The sequence below is a fragment of the Lepus europaeus genome, chromosome 10 (assembly GCF_033115175.1).
Source record: "Lepus europaeus isolate LE1 chromosome 10, mLepTim1.pri, whole genome shotgun sequence".
Classification (NCBI taxonomy): domain Eukaryota; kingdom Metazoa; phylum Chordata; class Mammalia; order Lagomorpha; family Leporidae; genus Lepus; species Lepus europaeus.
Window position 1 is genome coordinate 98,939,521 of NC_084836.1, and position 19,531 is coordinate 98,959,051.

A 19,531-nucleotide genomic window follows, 5' to 3' on the forward strand; every position below is an offset into this window, starting at 1 on the left:
TTCTGCTGCTTTCCCAGGCGTATTAACAGGGAGTTGGATTGGAAGCAGAGTAGCTGGAACATGAACTGGCACCCACACGGGATGCCACAATGCCAGCCCTGGGTGCTCTATTTTATGGAGAGTGGTCAGAGAGGGCTTCTCTGAGGAGGCAACATTGAGTGTAGACAAGTTCGGAGGACATCTGGGGAGAGTTTTCCAGGCAGAAGGAAAAGCCCTTGGGAAGACATGTTTGAGAGGTGAGAGGAAGGGCCTGGGTAGCTCGATCAGAGGGAGTGGGAAGTGGGGAGTGGGGTTGAATGGGGTGAGAAGCTTCATCCCACAGGGCTGCACCCCGGGATCTGCAGGACTCCCTGTGCTCGCTGCTCCTCCCCAGCCCTGCTCATGCCAAAGCTGCCCCTGTGGATTCTGGAGGTTCCAGGACTAGGGGTGGGAGGATAGCAGGCAACTTCTCACTTTCCTAAGGTTTCATCTTCTGGGGTGACCCCGTTTCTCCAAGAGTCTGCATTCTGTGTTCAGACTGGGAGACTCTCACACCCGGAGCATTGACCCATTCGCCGGCTCACCCATTCGCTGCACATTCCACACACCTGCTCTGCGCCTAGCACCTGCTGGGCTCCAGGGGCCCAGGTAAGACTTCATCACTGGCCTGAAATTGGCAGTTTACAGAGAGGGGCAGACACACCCACAGTCACCCCCTGTGAGCAGAGATCTGATAAGGGGAGTGCTGGACTTGGCCCTGAGCATCAGGGCAGGCTTCCTGGCAGAGGGGCATGCCAAGCCTGGGTCCTCAGTGAGTCACTGGAGATGGAGGGTGGGATTTCAGCCACCATTCCCTGAAGAGGCCATGGAGGGCAAAGGAAGAGCTGTGGCCCTAGTGTGGAGGGGACATTTCTCTGGACACTGGACCCACACCACCGCAGGTCTGCTGTGTGGCCTTGAGCACGGCCCATGGCCTCTTCAAGCCGCCCTTTGTCCCCCTGAAAAGCGCCGTTCACCACAACAGAAACTCACTGGGTCGTTGTGAAGGATCTGTAGCGTGCCCAGCACAACACCAAGCCCTGGGCCTTGACACTGACAGCTAGCACTGTCCTCCTGGCCGCTAATGGGAAAGTGTGCTGCTGGTATGGAGGAGGGAATCGGCCCCGAAAGGGTTAAAATTCACCCAGCTGCTCCTCATCCTGGTGATAAGGTTGGAGGAGACACAGTGCAGGTCCCCGGCCCTGTCACCAGCGAATTTACGAGGTGCTGGTCACTTTGAGCCAAAGAGCAGGGGCTCCCCCCAGGAGGGGCAGGAAACATTCAGGGTCGGGGGCCAGAGGGAGCTTAGGAACTTTTTTGAAGAAAGAAAGCAGAGAGAAAAACAGAGCCAGGCAGTGCAGCCCCCGCCCCGCACTCTCCACCCTGCAGGAGAAGAGGGATGGGGCGAAGGGAGAGACAGGCAGGAGGGAGACCCGGAGCCCTAGCCAGGTGCAGACGGAGACCTTGAACCTGAGAAGGGAACGCGGGCAGGAGAGGGGCAGTAAAGGCGCGGACCGGAGAGGAGCCACGGCTAGAGACAGAGGGGCAGGGAGCTGTGAGGCAGAAAGCAGGGGAGCCAGAAGAGGCGAAGGATGGTCCTCAGGCCTGGAGGAGGAAGGGAGAGGGGTGTGGTGCGAGGGAAGAGAAAGAAAACCGCGGGCGGGGGCGGGGAGAGCTGGGACTGCGCGGCTCTTACCCGATGGCCCTGCGGGCGTGCACCCACGGCTGTACCTGCAGCTACCTGGCCGCCGGGGAGACTGCACGTGCGCAGGGCTCGGGAATGACGCACGCTCGCGGGCTGCGTAGCCGTCGGACCTCTGGTGCCGCGTCCAGGAGACCCCCGCCCCTCGCCGCGCGCGCCCCAGCCCGGAGCGGGTTAACGCGCCGCCCCCGCCGCGCCGGCTCCTCCCCGCAGGGGCAGTGCCCGGGTTTAACTGGCGCCCTCACTCGACCTGGCGGCAGGCCCCTGGGCGGACTGCAGGTCCCTGGCGGCTGGACCGACCCCGCGCTCCCGCGGATGCGCACGGCGCTTCCTGAGCAGCCCCCGCGCAGCTGCCGGGCCGTCGGGTCGCCAGTAGAACCCCAACGCGCACGCCCGACTCAGGTCGCCCAGATGCGGGCTCCACTTTACTGGCTGCTGCTCGTCGCCCATGCCGTGGACATGCTGGCCCAGACCCTAAGGAAGAAGCAAGGTACGAGGGGCGGCTGGGCTGGGTGACCAGACAGGCGCGATAGGGAAGACCCGAGGATGGCCCTTTGGGCACCTGCCGGGTTCGTGGCGTTTGAGCCATTGGCTTCTCCAAATAGGTGTCAGTCCCACTTCACAGATGGGAAGACTGAGGCTCCAGGGTGCCCAGTCAGAGAGCTGTGGAGCAGGCTGGACCAAGGAGGCCACCAAGGAAAGAAGGGTCTCACAGCCTCTCTGCCCCCCACCCACCATTGTAGCAACTTCACTGACGGTTTGGAAAGATGGTGGCTCTGTGCAGAGTCAGGAAGCCTCAAGTGGCAGCCTGGGGGAATGAGGAGCCAGGGACTTGGAGACAAAGTTGGTGGCTTAGAAGCCATCTCCAGCATCCATGCTGAGCCCTGGACGGAGTGTCAGCCACATCACCTGGCAGAGGGTTCGCCTGCGGTGAGCTGAGCCACACTGAAGTCTGTGTTCAGGTTCACTGGTATGGGGATGACCCAAGAGAAGTTCAGCCCCTGTGGGAGCCTCATCTTTTCTCTCCTAACCTGCTAGGGTCATTAGGAAGGTGAACCAAGCAAAGTTCAGACTATAGGTGACCAGGGACTCCTCGGGGTTCCGTGCCGCAACCCCTGGCTGCAGGTCAGAAGGTCTTCGGTTTGGGCAGAGGAGAGTGAGCTGGCGAGCAAGTCCCCTGCCTGTGCTGGGCAGCCTTTCAGCCTAGGGAAGCCAGTCTGAGGGTCAGCATCCCAGCGCCAGCCACTGTGCCCCAGCACTGTCTCGGCAGAACCCCGCTAATCCTCCTGGCGTCTGGGTTGTCCTGGTTTATGAAGCTGGGGTGCTGAGGTGCAGACAGGTTAGGTAACTGCTGAGTTGTCCAGCGGGCGAGTGGAAGATGCAGTGTCCCTCTGTCCTCCGGGGACTTCTGGTCCATTTGGGGAAAGCCCCGTGTAGACATAGTCATGCCTGGGATGGAGGAAGCACTGAGGGACTGTGGGAGACCTGGGGGTGGGGCATGGGGGAGCCTGATTTGGCTGCAGAGGGACTGCAGGGTGGACAGGCAAGTGGGCTTCAGGTGAGCTGGGGGCTTTGGGGCTCCAGGAGGACACACCTTCCTCTGTGAGTGGTCATTGGTCATGTTAGTGGTTGAGAGTGTGACTCTGAAGTTAGCCTTCCTGGATCCAAATCCCAGTTACCAGCTGCCTCTCCTACCTGCTGGTGACCCCTCCCCAGGGTCCTTTAGACCTCTAGGGGCTTTCTCAGTCCTAAAAAAAGATGAAAACAGAATCAACCAACAAGCAAAACAAAACACCATCCACTCACAGATTCATTTTTTTTAAAAAATATTTTTATGTATTTGCAAGACAGAGTTACGGAGAAAGGTAGAGACAGAGAGGTCTTCCATCTGCTGGTTCACTCCCCAGATGGCTGCAATGGCCAGGGCTGCACCAATCCGAAGCCAGGAGCCAGGAGCTTATTCCAGGTCTCCCACGTGGATGCAGAGGCCTAAGGATTTGGACCATCTTCTACTGCATTCCCAGGCCATAGAAGAGAGCTGGATTGTAAGAGAAGCAGCCAGGACTAGAACTGGCGCCCATATGGGATGCTGGCACTTAAGGCCAAGGCTTTAACCTGCTGCACCACAGCGCCGGCCCCACGGATTCATTTTTAAAATGGGACTGGTAGCCCCACTGGTAATGAAGGTTGTGGTGAACCGAGCTAGTGTGTGTGTTAAATGAGCAGCTGAGTACCCAGGCTCCTAGCGGGCGTGGGTCTCTGTCCTCATGTCTGTGGTTACGCACGACCGCCTAGTGGAAGGAGGAGGGACATATTTTCTGGATGAGGAAACAGATTCAGAGGGGGAAACAAACTTGTCCAAGGTTGTACAGTGATCCCAATCTGTCTGCCGCACTGCTCACTGTCTCCTGGGGTGGGCACTCTGCAAGCAACCCATATGGGCACCAGTTCTAGTCCCAGCTGCTCCACTTCTGATCCAGCTCTCTGCTATGGCCTGAGAAAACAGTAGAAGATGGCCCAAGTGCTTGGGCCTTTGCACCTGCATGGGAGACCGGGAGAAGGCTCCTGGCTCCTGGCTTCAGACTGGCACAGCTCTGGCCGTTGCGGCCAATTGGGGAGTGAACCAGTGGATGGAAAACATCTCTCTCTCTCTCTCTCTCTCTCTCTCTCTCTCTCTCTCTCTCTCTCTCTCTCTGTAACTCTGCCACTCAAATAAGTAAAATCTTAAAAAAAAACAAAACAAAAAACTGTGTGCTCAGAGCCCGAGTTTCCCCACCTGGGAAGAAGCTGTGGTCTAAGATCTTTAAGATGCTTCTCAGTTCTAAAAGACTAGAGAAGGAGAAAGAGAAGAAAAGAAAAAAAAAAGGAAGAAGAGAGAAGGAAGAGGACAAAGAGAAGGAAAAATGGAAAAGCAAAAAGACAACTCTGAATCCCTCGCCTCATCCCCAGCTCGCCACCACCTGGCAGGCGCCCAGTGAGCAGTCAGGACGGCAGCTGCTCCCGCCCGTAGCTGGCCCCTCGCCTCCAGGACACACACCTGCCCAGCGTCTTCTGAGAGGCCATGGTCTTGTTATTAGTCTGATGCGATGGCAATGGCCTTGGCTTGCAGTCCCACTCCTTGGCTGGGTGGTGCTGGGTGACTTTGGGTGGGGGGTTTCTCCCCCTGCAGCTCACAGCATCAGCGCTCCCCGCTGTCACTGGTGGGGGTGGGGAGGGGCAGATGGATGCTCTCTGTGGCAGCTGTAGGTTTGGGCAGTGTTGGATTTAGCAGATTCTGGGCCGCGTGACTTCTCAGAGCCTGGTGGAGAAGTGGGTGGAGGGGACATCCCTTCTGGAGTTTTTGACACATCGGAGACCGTTTCTCATAAGGCGTCTGCTTGCAATCCCCGAGGGGCCCACAGCTTTGGCCTTCTCATCTACCCTTGGCAGGAGACAGTGCGTCATTCATTCACCAATTCATTCATTGACTTGTTCCCATGCTCATTCAACACGTGCCACAGGGCAGCCTCTGTGCCAGGCTCTGGGTTGGGCCCCATGGGGATGCCGAGGTGGGCAGACCTGGGCCTGCCCTGTGTGCAGGGGTGACCGTTCCATGCCCTTCCCTGGCCGGTACCCGGTTACTGGGCCTGGCCACAGCCCGGTCTGAGCCTCTGCCCTCCGGGCCTGGCCCCTCCGGGCCTGGCCTTGCTCACCCGCTAGCGTCACTGGTGTTTGGTGAAACCCAATTTCTGCGTTCCTAAGACAAGAAGGAACCAAAGAAAGGGCTTGAGAAAGGTTCTTGGATCTCAAGTGTCTCTTACAAAACAGCGTTTTGATTAATTAAGTATAAATGAATAAGAACCAGATGGGGACATTTCCCTTGAAGTGTACTGGGGTGTCCTTCCTGGCAGTGGGACGTCCCCGGCAGAGTGAGGGGACTCTGCTGCGCAGCTCTGGGCAGAAGCCAGCGTGTGACCAACTTCCCCTGACATCCAGGGCCTGATGGGGAGGGGCCCTCATTCACCTGGGCTTTTGGATCCTGCTGGACCTGAGACAGGAAGGGGCACAGAGTGGGGCCTTGGAGTGCAGGACCCCGTCTTGCCCTAGATACGTGATCTGGGGCAGGCTGCGTGCCTTCTCTGGCGCCCGGCGACCACATCTGTGAAGTGGGAATGACTGTACCTACCTCAGTGGGCTGAGGAGGAGACTGACCCCAGTCCCAGAGGGAACAGCCCCACAGGCACACAGTAGGGCTTCACAGGAATTCCCCCACTCGCGTTTTCCAGCACAGTGGCGGGGTGCGCCTGGGCGAGCTGGAGGGGAGCCTCGTATGGTTTGAATCTCAGCTCTGCCTCTAGCTTGCGCTGCAACCCCAAGCAAACCTCCTTCCCTCTTGGAGCCCCTTCTGCATTGGAGCAAGGCCCCAGTGGTTCCCACTCCAGGGCCTGTGCTGTGGCGTGGATAAATACCCAGCACAGACTGCAAAGCCCCGTGGAGAGGACCAGGCAGGCAGCGCCGTTCCCTGTGCCCAGGAAGAGGAGCCGAGGCTGGGCAGGCAGGGGGCACCCCGTTTCCGGTCTCCACGTTGGCCGTGGCTGGGCACAGAAAAAGGTCCCTGGAGCGCTGGGGTCCGGGTGGAACCAGGTTCAGATGCACAGGGCGCAGTTCCGGCGGGGAAGAGGGATCCCAGGGGCAGAATCGGGGGTACAGCTGGGCAGCGAGGCTGCGGGAATGGTGCTGGGTCTGAGTCGGATGCCGCCTCGGCCGAGTCACTCTGGCCCATTGGCCTGGGTTCCCTCCTAACCCAGGGGCTTCTTGGGCAATGGAAAACACAGCCCTTGGCTCAGGGTCAGTGGTCACAGTCGCCGGGCCCCGCCCACCTCCCTCTCCCTCTGAAGCTAGGCAGAGCCACAAAGGAGACACTGTGTCCCCCTCTCACTTGCCCACACCCCCAGGGAACCCCTCTGTGCCCTGTGGTTGGAAACCCCCCACCTCCTACTGTGGGGGCACTGAGGGAGGGCTGGGCAGGTGCTGAGAACTCTGCGTGTGGGGTTGTGAATCCTTCTGACCCTGCCGAGGTTGGACCCATTCCCCAGACCAGGGAGTCGAGGCTCAGAAAGGGACAATGCCCTGCCCAGGAACTCACAGCAGCGGGGCTGGGTTGTGGACCCAGGGTGTGCATAGAAATGGAAACAAGATGTGCCAGGGACTTAGCAAGGGCTGCAGGTGGTAGCATCTCAGAGGAGGCTCCTCGGAGAGGGCGAGGGCTTAATCAGGAAGGGAGGCGGCTCGGCAGGGACTCCTGCAGGAGGAGGGCTGGTCCAGCCAGGTGGCAAGGGCCCGAGGGACTCCTGCAGAGCCGTGGGTGCCATCTGGCTGTGATGCTCTTCCTAGCCAGGCCAGGGCCCCGTGTTGAGAAGGACAGCAGATTTGGGCATCCCACTGCCCCTGCCATGAGCGGGTCCAGCGTCTCCAGGAGCTCTATCATTGAGAAGGCTGTGGCCAGGCCCCCCCTGCTCCTTAGCATGGCCTTGAGAGGCAGGAGGGCGGCGGCGGTCGTGGGCCCAAGTGAGGAACTCAAAGACTTTGAGGGCTCAAAGACTGGACCTGGCTTGGCTGAGATGTCCCCTGGCTACAGTGTATTCATCCATCCTTCTGTGTAGTGCAAAACAGACGCCCACACTAACTCAAACGTTTTTGAACTGAGGTTTGTAACCCATCAGCCATCAGGGAACAGAGTTAGTAACCTGCAGAGCGTCTGTGAATGGAACAGAATGGAACAAAACTGAATAGAATAAAATGCCCGGGGGTCAGCAGCTTTTTTGTAAAGGGCCAGATGGTAAATATTGCAGCCATTGTGGGCTACACGTGCTCTGTCATTCTCACCACTCTAAGCTCACCAGCATGACCCAACAGCCAGATTCGGTCCTTGGGCTATGGTTTGCCTTGCAAGTGTTCACATACCTGTTTGAACGTGTACACAAGTGAGTGTGCATGTGTGGATGGATATGTGTGTACTAACGTATATGCTCTGTGCATTGTGTGTGTACTTAAATAAAAATGTGTTTTTAAAGATTTTTTTATTTGGGGGCCAGCGCTGTGGCACAGCGGGTTAAAGCCGCGGCCTGCAGCTCTGACATCCCATAGGGGCACCGGTTCAAGTCCCAGCTGCTCCACTTCTGATCCAGCTCTCTGCTATGTCCTGAGAAAGCAACAGAAGATGGCCCAAGTCCTTGGGCCCCTGCACCCACATGGGAGACCCAGAAGAAGCTCCTGGCTCCTGGTTTCAGATCAGCTCAGCTCTGGCCTTTGTGGTCATTTGGAGAGTGAACCAGCAGATGGACGACCTCTCTCTCTCTCTCTCTCTCTGGCTCTACCTCGCTTTATAGCTGTCTTTCAAATAAATAAAATATATCTTTAAAAAAGATTTACTTATTTGAAAGGCAGAATGACAGAGGGGGACAGGCAGAGAAAGAGAGAGAATCTTCCATCTGCTGATTCACTCTTCACATGGCCATAATGGCTGGGGCTGGCCCCGGAGCTTCTTCCGGGTTCCCACGTGGGTGCAAGGGCCCAAACACTTGGGCCATCTTCTACTACTTTCCCAGGTGCATTAGCAAGGAGCTGGATCAGAAGCAGAGCAGCCAGGACTTGAATCAGCTCTCTGATACAGGATGCCAGCGTCACACACAGGAACTTAACTCACTGCACCACAACACTGGTCCCCAAAATGCAGGGTGTTTTTTTTTTTTTTAATCATTGTCTGAAAGTTGTGGAGGCCGCTCTGTCAGCTGAGCTCAGCTTTTGTGCATGGCCCATTCAGTCGTGACCTAACGTGGGTTTTCCTGAAGTCAGAGGTGGGCTCTGATACCCACCTTACAGATGAAGACGCTGAACCCCACGGCTCACAGCGGCAGGCAGGGAGCTGGGATGCGATCCCGGGGGGTCTGGCCGGGGAGCTCCCAATGCTGCATCCAGTTGCCTCGGTAAGCAGCAGCCCTTGGTTCAGATACTTGTTTCTTTTTATTAGATTTGTTTTATTTATTAGAGAGAGAGAGAGGTCTTCCATCTGCTGGTTCACTCCCCAACTGGCCACAATGGCCAGAGCTGAGCCAATCCAAAGCCTCCTGGGTCTCCCACGTGCATGCAGGGGCCCAAGGACTTGGGCCATCTTCTACTGCTTTCCCAGGCACAGTAGCAGGGAGCTGGATGGGAAAGTGGAGCTGCTGGGACTCGAACTGGAACCCATATGGGATGCTGGCACTGCAGGCTGGGGCTTTACCCCACTGCACCATAGCACTGGCCCCCAGATGCTTGTTTCTAATCACCCTGAGTCTGGTGCCATGAGCATTTTATCCCCTGGAAGGTGGAGTGGAGTGAGGGGCCTTAACATTCTGTGTCAGACAGCCTTGAGCCCCAGGGCGTGTCAGCCGCATACTCCTTTCACCTTGACCCTCACTGCAGCCCCCCCTCCAACAGAGAGGAGAGCCAGTTTGAAAAAGGGCCTGGTGTGTGGCCTGGGTCCTCTGGATCCCCCAGGCCTGCAGCAGCAGCAAGTCCTGCCTGCTGTAGACCTCCCCAGAAAACCCACCCAGTGCCATTATCAGCCGTGCTCTCGTGTGTACAGCACTTTCCGTGTGCAAAGCAGTCCTGTCTTCCTGTTCTTGGAGTTCTGGAGCATTCTAGAATAATGAAGTGCGAAGGCTGAAGAGGCCACGTGAGCCTCTGAGAGCAGGTCTTGTCACACTGGAGGCTCCGGGGTCAGCCGCCTGGGCGTGCAGGCGAGACAGGGACGAGGGCGGCTGAGATGGTGGAGGACAGCAGCCGGCCCCAGAACAGCTGACTGACCTTGCGGATCCGAACCCCAGGAACCAACTGCCCTTGGCAGTCACTGGCATCAAAGGCTCGGAACAAAGTCTCTTTCTGATGTGGCTTTAGGGTTAGGCATTTACCCCTTGCCAGATGTCACCTGCATTGTTTCACTTTTAATGTCAGATACTGTTCGAAGCATTTCATATGTATTAAGTGATTAAATTCTCATAATGAATCTGTGAGGTGGGTATTATTATTATTATCCCTATCTTACAGATGAGAAAACTGAGGCACAGAGAGGCTAAGCAGCTTGCCCAAGTCACACAGCCAAGGTTTAAAGTCCGCTTGCTCCAATAGCCGGGCTCTGACTCCTGAGCGCCATTGTATCCTCACAGCGCCCTGCAAGGGGCTCTTCGCAGCCACGTTAGAGAGGAGATTGCAGAGAGAGGAGCACTGGGAGAGGACAACATTGCTGTTCTTGTAGATCGAAAACAGCCCAATAGCTACCTCATGTTGAGTTCAGTTTGGCAAAACCAAGATTAAATCCAGACCATTGCTTCCCAAGCTTGGGTTCACAGCTGCCACGCCAGGCCTTCTCCCAGCTCATCCACATTATAGCTCCGTGAGGCGCTCTGGTCCTATTATTCTATTACTCTACAGATGAGGCCCTCCACGCTCAGAGAGGGGAGTTAACTTGCCAAGGGCACACAGCCAGGACGGGGAGAGCCTGGGATGTGGCCCCAGGTCTCCATGGGCCAGGGCCTCCATGACACAATCGGCACCGCCCAGTACACATGCAGCCCGGCCCGCCCTTGGGGATTTCTCCAGATCCCCCGGAGAATGGTCTGGTGCCCATGTCAGGATGGGTGAGGCCACCTCCCGGGCCCTGCTGCCCCAGGCTGTGCCGCCATGGCCTGCCCTGGAATGAGCGCTGGTAGTGATGTGGCGTGATTCACAGGCCCCTGCTCCGCCGCCATGCGGGGGCCCCTTGGCGCTTTTGTGGATGGGGTGGGGGTGGGGAGGGGTTCTGTTTCCCCAGCTCAAAAGAAAGGCATTCCACAGCCGGGGACCCAGACCACATGGGGAAACCACTCCCTTTCGCCCAAAGCCTCCACTTTCCCTGGAGCCTGACAGTGGTGCCACATCCGCCAGGGTGGGGACGCAGAGAGGCGGAATGTCACAGCCACCCTTCTGCGCCCGCTCTGCTGATGGCCAAGTCCAGCTGAAGGCCCTGGGCTCTGCTGCTCACTTGCGGAGGGACCTCGGGCAGGTCGGCTCCTGTCTGTGCCTCTTTTGGTTCATTTGCAAAATGGCATGTGAAGCACACACTCCCTTTCCTAGCCCGTAGGGAGCGCTCCGTCTGCGGCTGCTTCGAGCGTCTGGTGCCGGGCAGGGAGCGCAGGCTGTGGGCCGCGACAGGCCTGGGCTCAGCTCCCAGCTCTGCCGCTGCCATGCTTGGGTGAAGCAGTTTCACTCCTGAACCTCCGTGGTGTCTGTCAGCACGACGGGGACAATAACGGCGTCCACACGGTGCCGCTGGCAGGAAGGTCAGGACGGCTGTGCACGGGTCCCAGCTGGCAGAGGGCAGCCGCTCCGTGGTGGTACCGATGGCCGTGCGGCGTGGAAGGCTGGCTCTCTCCAGTGTGCAGAGCATCTGAGCTCATGGTAGGCGTGGTCCGAGCCTGGAAGTCCTCAGCAGGCCAACTCATCTGAAGACGGTTGTTTTGAGGGGGCCAAATTCAGAGGATAGGGTGATCCAAAGCGCTGTGTGACTGTGGCACAGTGGGCCTCCCTCTCTGAGCCTCTGTGGACTCCTCTGATTGAATGGGCCATGGGGACAACGGTGAAGATGGAATGATAGTGTGTGTGTGTGCACATGTGTGGTTGGTATGTGTATGTGTATGAATATGTGTGTGCATGTGTGTGCCTGTATGTGAATATATGTCTGTGTGTATGCCTGTGTATATGTGTGTGTGTGCATGTGTGTATCTACGTGCCTGTGTGAGGCCGGCACATTGCAAATGTATAAATGATGTGTTGTCTGTCTGTGAGGGAGGCTGCGGCGGGCCTTACGTCCTGCCCTCTGTACACAGTAGGCTAGAAAGACCCAGAGAGCTGCTGACTTTCAGACGAGCTTTTCCTTCCTCCCCCCCCCCCTCCTCCCCTGCACCTGCGGGCATTTGAGCCAATCGGACTCCTTAATTCACAGGACGTTATCATCATCGCTTCTGTGGGACCTTGCTCTTATTTTGTGTCTGATTTTCTTTTTCTTTGTTTTTTGATTGTTTGTTACAAATTGATGAGTTGGTGTTTACTCTTAAAATTTATTTCTCCAGGGGTGGGCATTTGGCCTAACAGATGCCGGTGACGCACAGCAGAGTTGCCAGGGTTTGATTCCGGCTCTGACTCCTGACTCAGCTTCCTGCTGATGCGAACCTGGGGGGCAGCAGTGTTGGCTCAGGTGGCTGGGTTCCTGTCCCCGATCGGGGAAGACACCTGTGTTGAGTTCCCAGCTCCTGGGCTCAGCCCTGACCCAGCCCCAGCCACTGCAGGTATTTGGGGAGTGAACCAGGGGATGGGAGCTCATTCTCTCTCTCTGACTCCCAAATATATAAGTAATGGTTTAGAGTGCCCGTAAATTTTAAAAAATGTGTTTCACTCATTTTAATTATTTTTATTTTTTAAACATTTTGATTTTTAAAGTTTTGATTTTTGTTAGTATTCAAATTTATTTTTCAGATTTTTAATCGACTGTTATGCATACGTGTTAACGGGGTATCATCTGATGTACACGCATACACTGTGTAGTGATCAAATCAGAGTAATTGGCATATCCATCACCTCAAATTTATCCTTTCTTTGTCGTGAGAGCATTAAAAGATTTGCTCCTAGGTATTTTTGAAATAGACAATACATTGTTAACATTTTGTATTTAGATTTTTGTATATTTTTACAAGATTTGTTAATTTATTTATTTGAGTGACAGAGAGTGAAAGAGACACAGAGAGATCTTCCATCCACTGGTTTACCCTCTAAATGGCCCCAGCAGGCAGGTGTGGACCTGGCCAAAGCCAGGAGCCTGGAACTCCATTCTGGTCTCCCATATGGGTGGCAGGGGCCCAAACACTTGGGCCATTTTTCGCTGCCTTCCCAGGTGCGTTATCAGGGAGCTGGATCAGAAATGGAGCAGCTGAACTCAAACGGGCACTCAGATACGGGATGCCGGCATTGTAGGCGGCAGCTTAACCTGCTGTGCCAGAATGCTGGCCCCAGGTCCTTACGTTTTTAAATTTTTTCTAATTTTGTTAGAATGCTATTTTAAATAAATATGTTTTATATTTTAATATATAATATTAATATTGTATTTATATATTTTATAATATTTTATATAAATGCTATTTTATCTTAGAACTGTGTATTAATTTTAGTTGTATTTATTTTTAATTCATCTTATTTTAAATTTCATTTTATTTTTACCTTCTTTTTTAATTTTTGTTTGTTTTTTTATTGAGTTTCTTGAATTTTCCTTGTCAGCTGAAGGGATCCCTTGCATTGCCCACGGGTGACTGACATGCATGTCTCTCCTGGGTGTGACACCCACCTGAATGGCCTTTGAAGAGCAGAAGTCATTACTTAGGCTCTCGTGAAGGTGGTCACCTCTGTTGGGGTTCTTTTGCGGGGTGTACAGTGGAGGGGGCGGGGAGAGGGGATTGTTCCGCCTTATATTCTGGGTTTTGGTCTTAAGCAGAGTCTTTCTGAGAGGGTCTTATAAGAGGTGGCCCCTGACCGTGAGCCATGGGGGTGTGGGGGGACGGGAGGGGGGCCAGGTGGTTTAACTCAGGGACCTGGGTAGCACAGGGCCTGGCGTGCTGCGGACACTCGGCCTCCCTTAGCCTGGTTCCACCGCTTGCCCTTCTGCTCCCTTCAGAGTTGGCCTGAGGCCCGGGTGATCAGCGTCTCTGTCTGGGTGGGGGTGAAACAGGCTTGGTGGCCTCTCAGTTCAGGCCTGCCTGAGGTGTCAGGCAGCCCTGAGGATCCAGGGGGCGACTTCTTGGTGGCCCAAGCCCTCCCTGCTATCACTCTGCTTCCTCTGATCCACTGCCCCCTCACCGTCTGCAATGGCCCCTCTCCCCTTGTCTCCAGGGAGTCTGCATTTTGGATCTAGCATTATTTCATGGCTTTTTCTAGAATTTTTCTATAGGCCAGTGATTTGTCATTTCAGTTTATTTAATAAATGCAATAGAAAACAAATGAGAGGCTTTTTAAAAAAAAAAAAGATTTTTTTTTCTTTTTTCTTTCTTTTTTTTTTTTTTTTTTTTTTGACAGGCAGAGTGGACAGTGAGAGAGAGAGAGAAAGGTCTTCTTTTGCCGTTGGTTCACCCTTCAATGGCCGCCGCGGCCGGTGCACTGCGGCCGGCGCACCGCGCTGATCCAAAGGCAGGAGCCAGGTGCTTCTCCTGGTCTCCCATGGGGTGCAGGGCCCAAGCACTTGGGCCATCCTCCACTGCACTCCCGGGCCATAGCAGAGGGCTGGCCTGGAAGAGGGGCAACCAGGACAGAATCTGGCGCCCCAACCGGGACTAGAACCCAGTATGCCGGCACCGCAAGGCAGAGGATTAGCCTATTGAGCCACGGCGCCGGCCAAAAAAATTTTTATTTATTTATTTGGGAGGTACAGTTACAGACAGTGAGAGGGAGAGACAGAAAGAGAGAGAGGTCTTCCATCCGCTGGTTCACTCCCCAGATGGCCGCAACTGCTGGAGCGGAGCTGATCTGAAGCCAGGAGCTTCTTCTGGGTCTCCCATGGGGGTGCAGGGGCCCAAGTTCTTGGGCCATCTTCTGCTGCTTCCCCAGGCCACAGCAGAGATCGGAAGAGGAGCAGACGGGACTTGAACCGGCACCCATATGGGATGCTTTACCCGCTGCGCCACAGGATTAACCCACTGTGCCATAGCGCTGACTCCAAAGCTTTTGTTTCTTTTTACCCTTTTATTCCTGGTGTTGAGAAAAGAGCCTGGCGCATGGTAGGCAGTTAAAAAATACCTGCTGGGTGGATGGATGGATTTATGGAATTGTGAACACTGGCTGAACTGCTCACTTGTCATACGGAGAAACAGAGGCAAGGAGGGACTTGCTGAGGACCACTGAACTGGACGAGGCTGCGTACCTGGGGCGTCTCCCTTGACCCAGGCCTTGGGAAGGGGAGGGAGAGTCTGGCCCAGAACGAGACCCCTGAAGATGCCCACTCCCTGCCTGCTGTGACTAGAAGCCAAACTGGATTCCTGACTCCCTGTCACCCCTTGAAACCTGCCCAAAGCCCAGGGCCTGTTGTTGAGGCCTCCCCCCCCCCCCCAAGATGCTCACTGGCAGCAGGAGGTCCCAGGTTCCCTTGGTACTGAGACACGATCCTAGCCCGCAGCTTCCTTGGGTCTTCATTTTCTGTGGTGTGGGGATATTCATGCTGAGCCTGTTCTGGGGGCGAGGGCCTCCCTAGAACTTCATAACTTCCAGTCACTGCACTTGCCACTTAGAGCTGTGTTAACCTGGGCCACTTGCTCACCTTCTCTGTGCCTTAGTTTCCTTATCTGGAAGGCAAGATCAACATACCCACCTTGTAGGGGCGTTTCAGTAGTCTGCCTACGTGAGGGCCCGTGGTCATCCCAGTCCTGTGCACCTGCCCTCAGCTAGGCCCTGTTCTGAGCGTGTTGCACCCTAGCTTCTGGAACCTTCAGAGCCACCTCCACGGGCAGGTAGAGGCTGAGGCTTGAGCAATGAGGCCGTGGGGCCCCAGAGCCGGTGCTCTGACTGCTCCCCATACTGCACCTCTTCTCCTGCTGCCTTTGGTGGGAGCGTGGAGGCTCAGGAGCTCCCTGCAGAGCGGGCAGAAGGCCGGGATCATGACCCCCGACGCTGGCCTCAGCCAGGGCCCAGCCCTTATCTGTTTCATCAGTTGAGTTCCCGTATCACAGCTCCCCGTAGGTAAGCTTCGCTCATTGACAAAAAGCCCAAAAGCCTTGTGTTAAGACCAATCATCTTGCTTTTGGATGAGGCATGGGGTCACGCAGTGCTGTGCCAAAGGCCAGCCAGTGAGTGGGGCCGAGCCAGGGCTGGAAGCAGGGTCCTCATCCCTTGTCCTGGGCGCTGTTAGCCACAGGGCTGCAGTGTGAGAAAGTGAGGAACCTGCCAACCTGGGCCATCTCAGGAACCTGGTTCCCCATGGAAAGTCCCCCCACCTTCCCCAGGATCCTGGCTTGTGGTGGGCCTCATGGGTTTGGACACATCCCAGCTTGTGTCACTGAGCACGACAACTGGCTGCACATGTCCCGGCAGGGTCCTAACCTCTGCAAGCGTCCCGTGGGCTGGATAGAGCCGTGGAGTCAGCTGGTCAGGAGACTGGAAATCTAGGAGGCAGTTTTTAAGTGGGTCACGTTGGAAGGCCCACGAATGATGTTATAAACATCTCAGTTGCCCTTGGCGGAAAAAAGATTCCCACTGCAGCTGCCAGCCTCCTTAAGAGCCCCAGAACCACAAGCACGAGGCTTCCCTGGCATTAAGAAGGCGCAGGGGTCCTGACCCCCGAGGGAGGGAGAGGAAGCAGCAGCTGGCCTTTCAGGGCAAACAGGAGATTCCTAGAGGGTCCAAAAGGCCAGAGACCCACACAAGGTCACTTCACCAGACCACCCCACCATGGAAAAGAGCCAGAACCTGTGTGACCCCAGCCCCCCACCCCGGCCCCAAAGAGTTGCTCAACAGGTACTCATTAAGCACCAAATGTGTACCAGCTACTGTCCACCAGATAGTGGGACTAGAGCCAGGGCCTAGCCAGATCCAGTCCTGCCTCGCGGAGAGCCCACTGCACTCATGTACAACACCGTGTGTGTATGGTAGGGAAGGAGGCTGTGAGCTCTCCCAAGCCCTGCTCAGTGAGGCCGGGCACTGTTTCAAGCCTAATGTATTGAAATAGTTCGTGGGATGGACCAGCCCGCAGTCCCGAGGATTCGTTCCACAAGGCTGAGTTGAGCACCTGCCCGCACCAGGTACTAATATTACAGAAAACGTAGCATGGGGCACTGCCGCAGCTCGGTCAAGGTCAGGTATGCAGCACATCCACCCCCATTACATGAAAAGAAAGGACACAGTCTTCCCAGTGTTTTTTTCTTCAGATGCATGGCCACTGTACCTCCCCAGCAATTGCTTGAGGGTTTTACCTGTAGGACAATGGCGAGATGGCTGCTCACGCCGTCTCACACACTTGGCGACACTGTGGCACTTTCACACCGGAGATCTTTTGGTGACAGTTCCACACTCGGCTCCAGACAGCCCTGAGTTTGTAGGTGATAGGGTGCTGGGCTCTGGGCAGTCGGGTCTGGAGAAGCCAGCTGGAGGGCCGACTGCTCCACCCCTGTTCCAGACAGCCAGCTGCTCCAGCCCCAGCACAGCTTGTCGAATGATAAAGACTCCAAGAATGATCCTTTCCTTTAAAAAAAATTAAATGTGCTCTTTCTCGAAGGTCACTTGTGGCTGCTCTAGGCTGCCCAGGGCTCCCACCATGGGGGGAAATGTGACTTCTACGAGGAGCCAGTGACAGGCTGATTGAGCCTGGTGGGTCTGGAGCAGGCCCTTGAGGGAGGTGGAAGCTGAGCTTTGGATGCGGTGGGGAGAGATGGCCGGTGTTTGCAGCCTGCTTTGTGCTGTGTGCCCCCAGCAGCTACGGGCCAGGCAGGGGCAGCACAGGGCAGGGACGTGGGTCTTCCCCATGCTTCCTCCCAGGGGCACCAGAGCCCTTTAGAGCCATACCTCATCCATCCATCCACACTCACCTGCTACTGTCCCACAGCACACACACTTGATAGGCACACACAAGGCCCGCCCCTCCATTTCCGGTCATGTCAAGCAGGGCAGGGACTGTCTCCATGGGGTCCACTTGGGAAAATGCCCTTTCTGTGAGTGGTGACAAGAGTCGGGCTGCCCCTTCCGAATGTCACCTCCACTGCCTCCCTGTCTCATCCATCATCAGGACGAGGCCATGTCGCCCAGTAGAGTCTGGCTCTATCAGCCATGGGTTTCAGTTTGGCTGCAGCACCCACAGCTGTGGGTCTGTGAGCCTTGGCTTGCCCAGCCACGGTCGAGGAGGGATAGCAGCATCCACCACCTTGCTCCTCGCAGTGGGTCTGGGGCCAGCACCGTCGGCATCTCCGGGAGCTTGTTAGAAAAGCAGAGTCTTGGCTGGCGCCACGGCTCACTAGGCTAATCCTCCACCTGCAGTGCCGGCACCCCGGGTTCTAGTCCTGGTTGGGGTGCCAGATTCTGTCCCTGTTGCCCTTCTTCCAGGCCAGCTCTCTGCTGTGGCCCAGGAGTGCAGTGGAGGGTGGCCCAAGTCCTTGGGCCCTGCACCTGCATGGGAGACCAGAAGAAGCACCTGGCTCCTGGCTTCAGATTAGCGCGGTGCGCTGGCTGCAGCGGCCATTGGAGGGTGAACCAACGGCAAAGAAAGACCTTTCTCTCTGTCTCTCTCACTGTCCACTCTGCCTGTCAAAAAAAAAAAAAAAAAGAAAAGCAGAGTCTCGGGCCCCAGCCAGACCTCCTGCCTGCACAGCTGTATGTTTAGCCCTAGATCATCCCTGGGCACTCTGCGTGCCCGGTACAGTTGGGGAAGCCCCAGCTGAGCTCCGGGAGTAGTTTCTGGAGCTCTCATGCGTTAGTGCCCATAACACCAGGCACCGTGCGAGCACTATGCCAACTGTGCGTATTGAAAGGCGGGGCCACCTCTTGCTTTTAATAAGCAGCCTCGGGGGATTCTGATGCCAAGTTCCCACCGCCCATGAAATGGACAGATGCAAGTGTGAACCCCTACCCACCCCCACCTACCCCGGCCCGTCTCAGCCAGCGTCTATGAAGAGGACTCCCCCCAAGATCGTCCAGCAGAGACTAAGCACGCATCACCCCTCCCCTGGTCCAGGGGTCAGCAAGAGACTCCCTTATGGGGAGCTGGGCGGGGACCCAAGAGAGGGAAGTGGGCGTTCTGGCCCCTTCTTGAAGACCCATGGATCTCTTTGTGTCTGGTGGTGAGGACCGAGGGAGGAGGGTGAGCCCAGTCCTGGGCAGCCTGCACTGCAGCCGCGTGGCCAGTTTCCTGTCTCAGTTAAGGTCGAGCGGACACTGGAGGAGGCAGTGGCCATGGCACAGCACAGGGAACTCAGCAAGGCCTTCACTAGGCCAGGGGTGTTACTCTGCACGGATTAAGGGGGGCACGTGGCAAAGTGCAGGGCAGCCAGGAGGCAGCGTGGCCAGGAGCTCAAGCCTTCAGGGTCTGCAGTCCCACCACCTGCTTTTTTTTTTTTTTTTTGACAGGCAGAGTTAGACAGTGAGAGAGAGAGAGACAGAGAGAAAGGTCTTCCTTCCGTTGGTTCACCCCCTAAATGGCCACTACGGCCGGCGCTCTGCGCCGATCGAAAGCCAGGAGCCAGGTGCTTCCTCCTGGTCTTTCATGAAGGTGCAGGGCCCAAGCACTTGGGCATCCTCCACTGCCTTCCCAGGCCACAGCAGAGAGCTGGCCTGGAAGAGGAGCAACCAGGACAGGACCGGCGCCCCAACCGGGACTAGAACCCTGGGTGCTGGTGCCACAGGTGGAGGATTAGCCAAGTGAGCCGCGGCGCCAGTTCCACTGCCTGCTTCTAAGCGTCTCCTCCCAGCCGAACCTCACTGCCCTGACCCTCGGTTTCCTCCCATCTCAAACGGGTATGATGGCAGCACCAGATGAGTTCTGCAGTCTCTGTTCGTGGACTGGTCAGCAGCCGTCAGAGGGACAGAGGCCGCGCTGGGCAGTGTCCGCCAGGGTGACTTAATCGGTGAGCGTGGCAAGGTGCCACCTGCTGCTCTCCTGGAACGGGTGGGGAAAGGACACCCAGAAGGCAAACAAAGCAGCCTGCGCGCAATCGGTGGTGAAAGACAGCAGAGCGGGGGAGGGCTGGGGGAGGCTGGGGGCAGGGTAGCTCCCTTAGGTGAGAGCTCAAGGGGTCT

The 19,531-nt window shown here is 56.2% G+C and overlaps 1 protein-coding gene across 1 annotated transcript in view; it reads left to right on the plus strand.

Annotated features, from left to right (window-relative positions):
* Window positions 1-2,131: 2,131 nt before the first annotated feature.
* The window catches only part of RSPO4 (R-spondin 4), a 32,998-nt gene continuing 15,598 nt past the window's right edge, over window positions 2,132-19,531 (plus strand). The window contains exon 1 of the mRNA XM_062202531.1: window positions 2,132-2,210. Within this exon, the coding sequence (XP_062058515.1) occupies window positions 2,132-2,210 (79 nt within the window). The remainder of the gene's footprint in view (window positions 2,211-19,531) is intronic.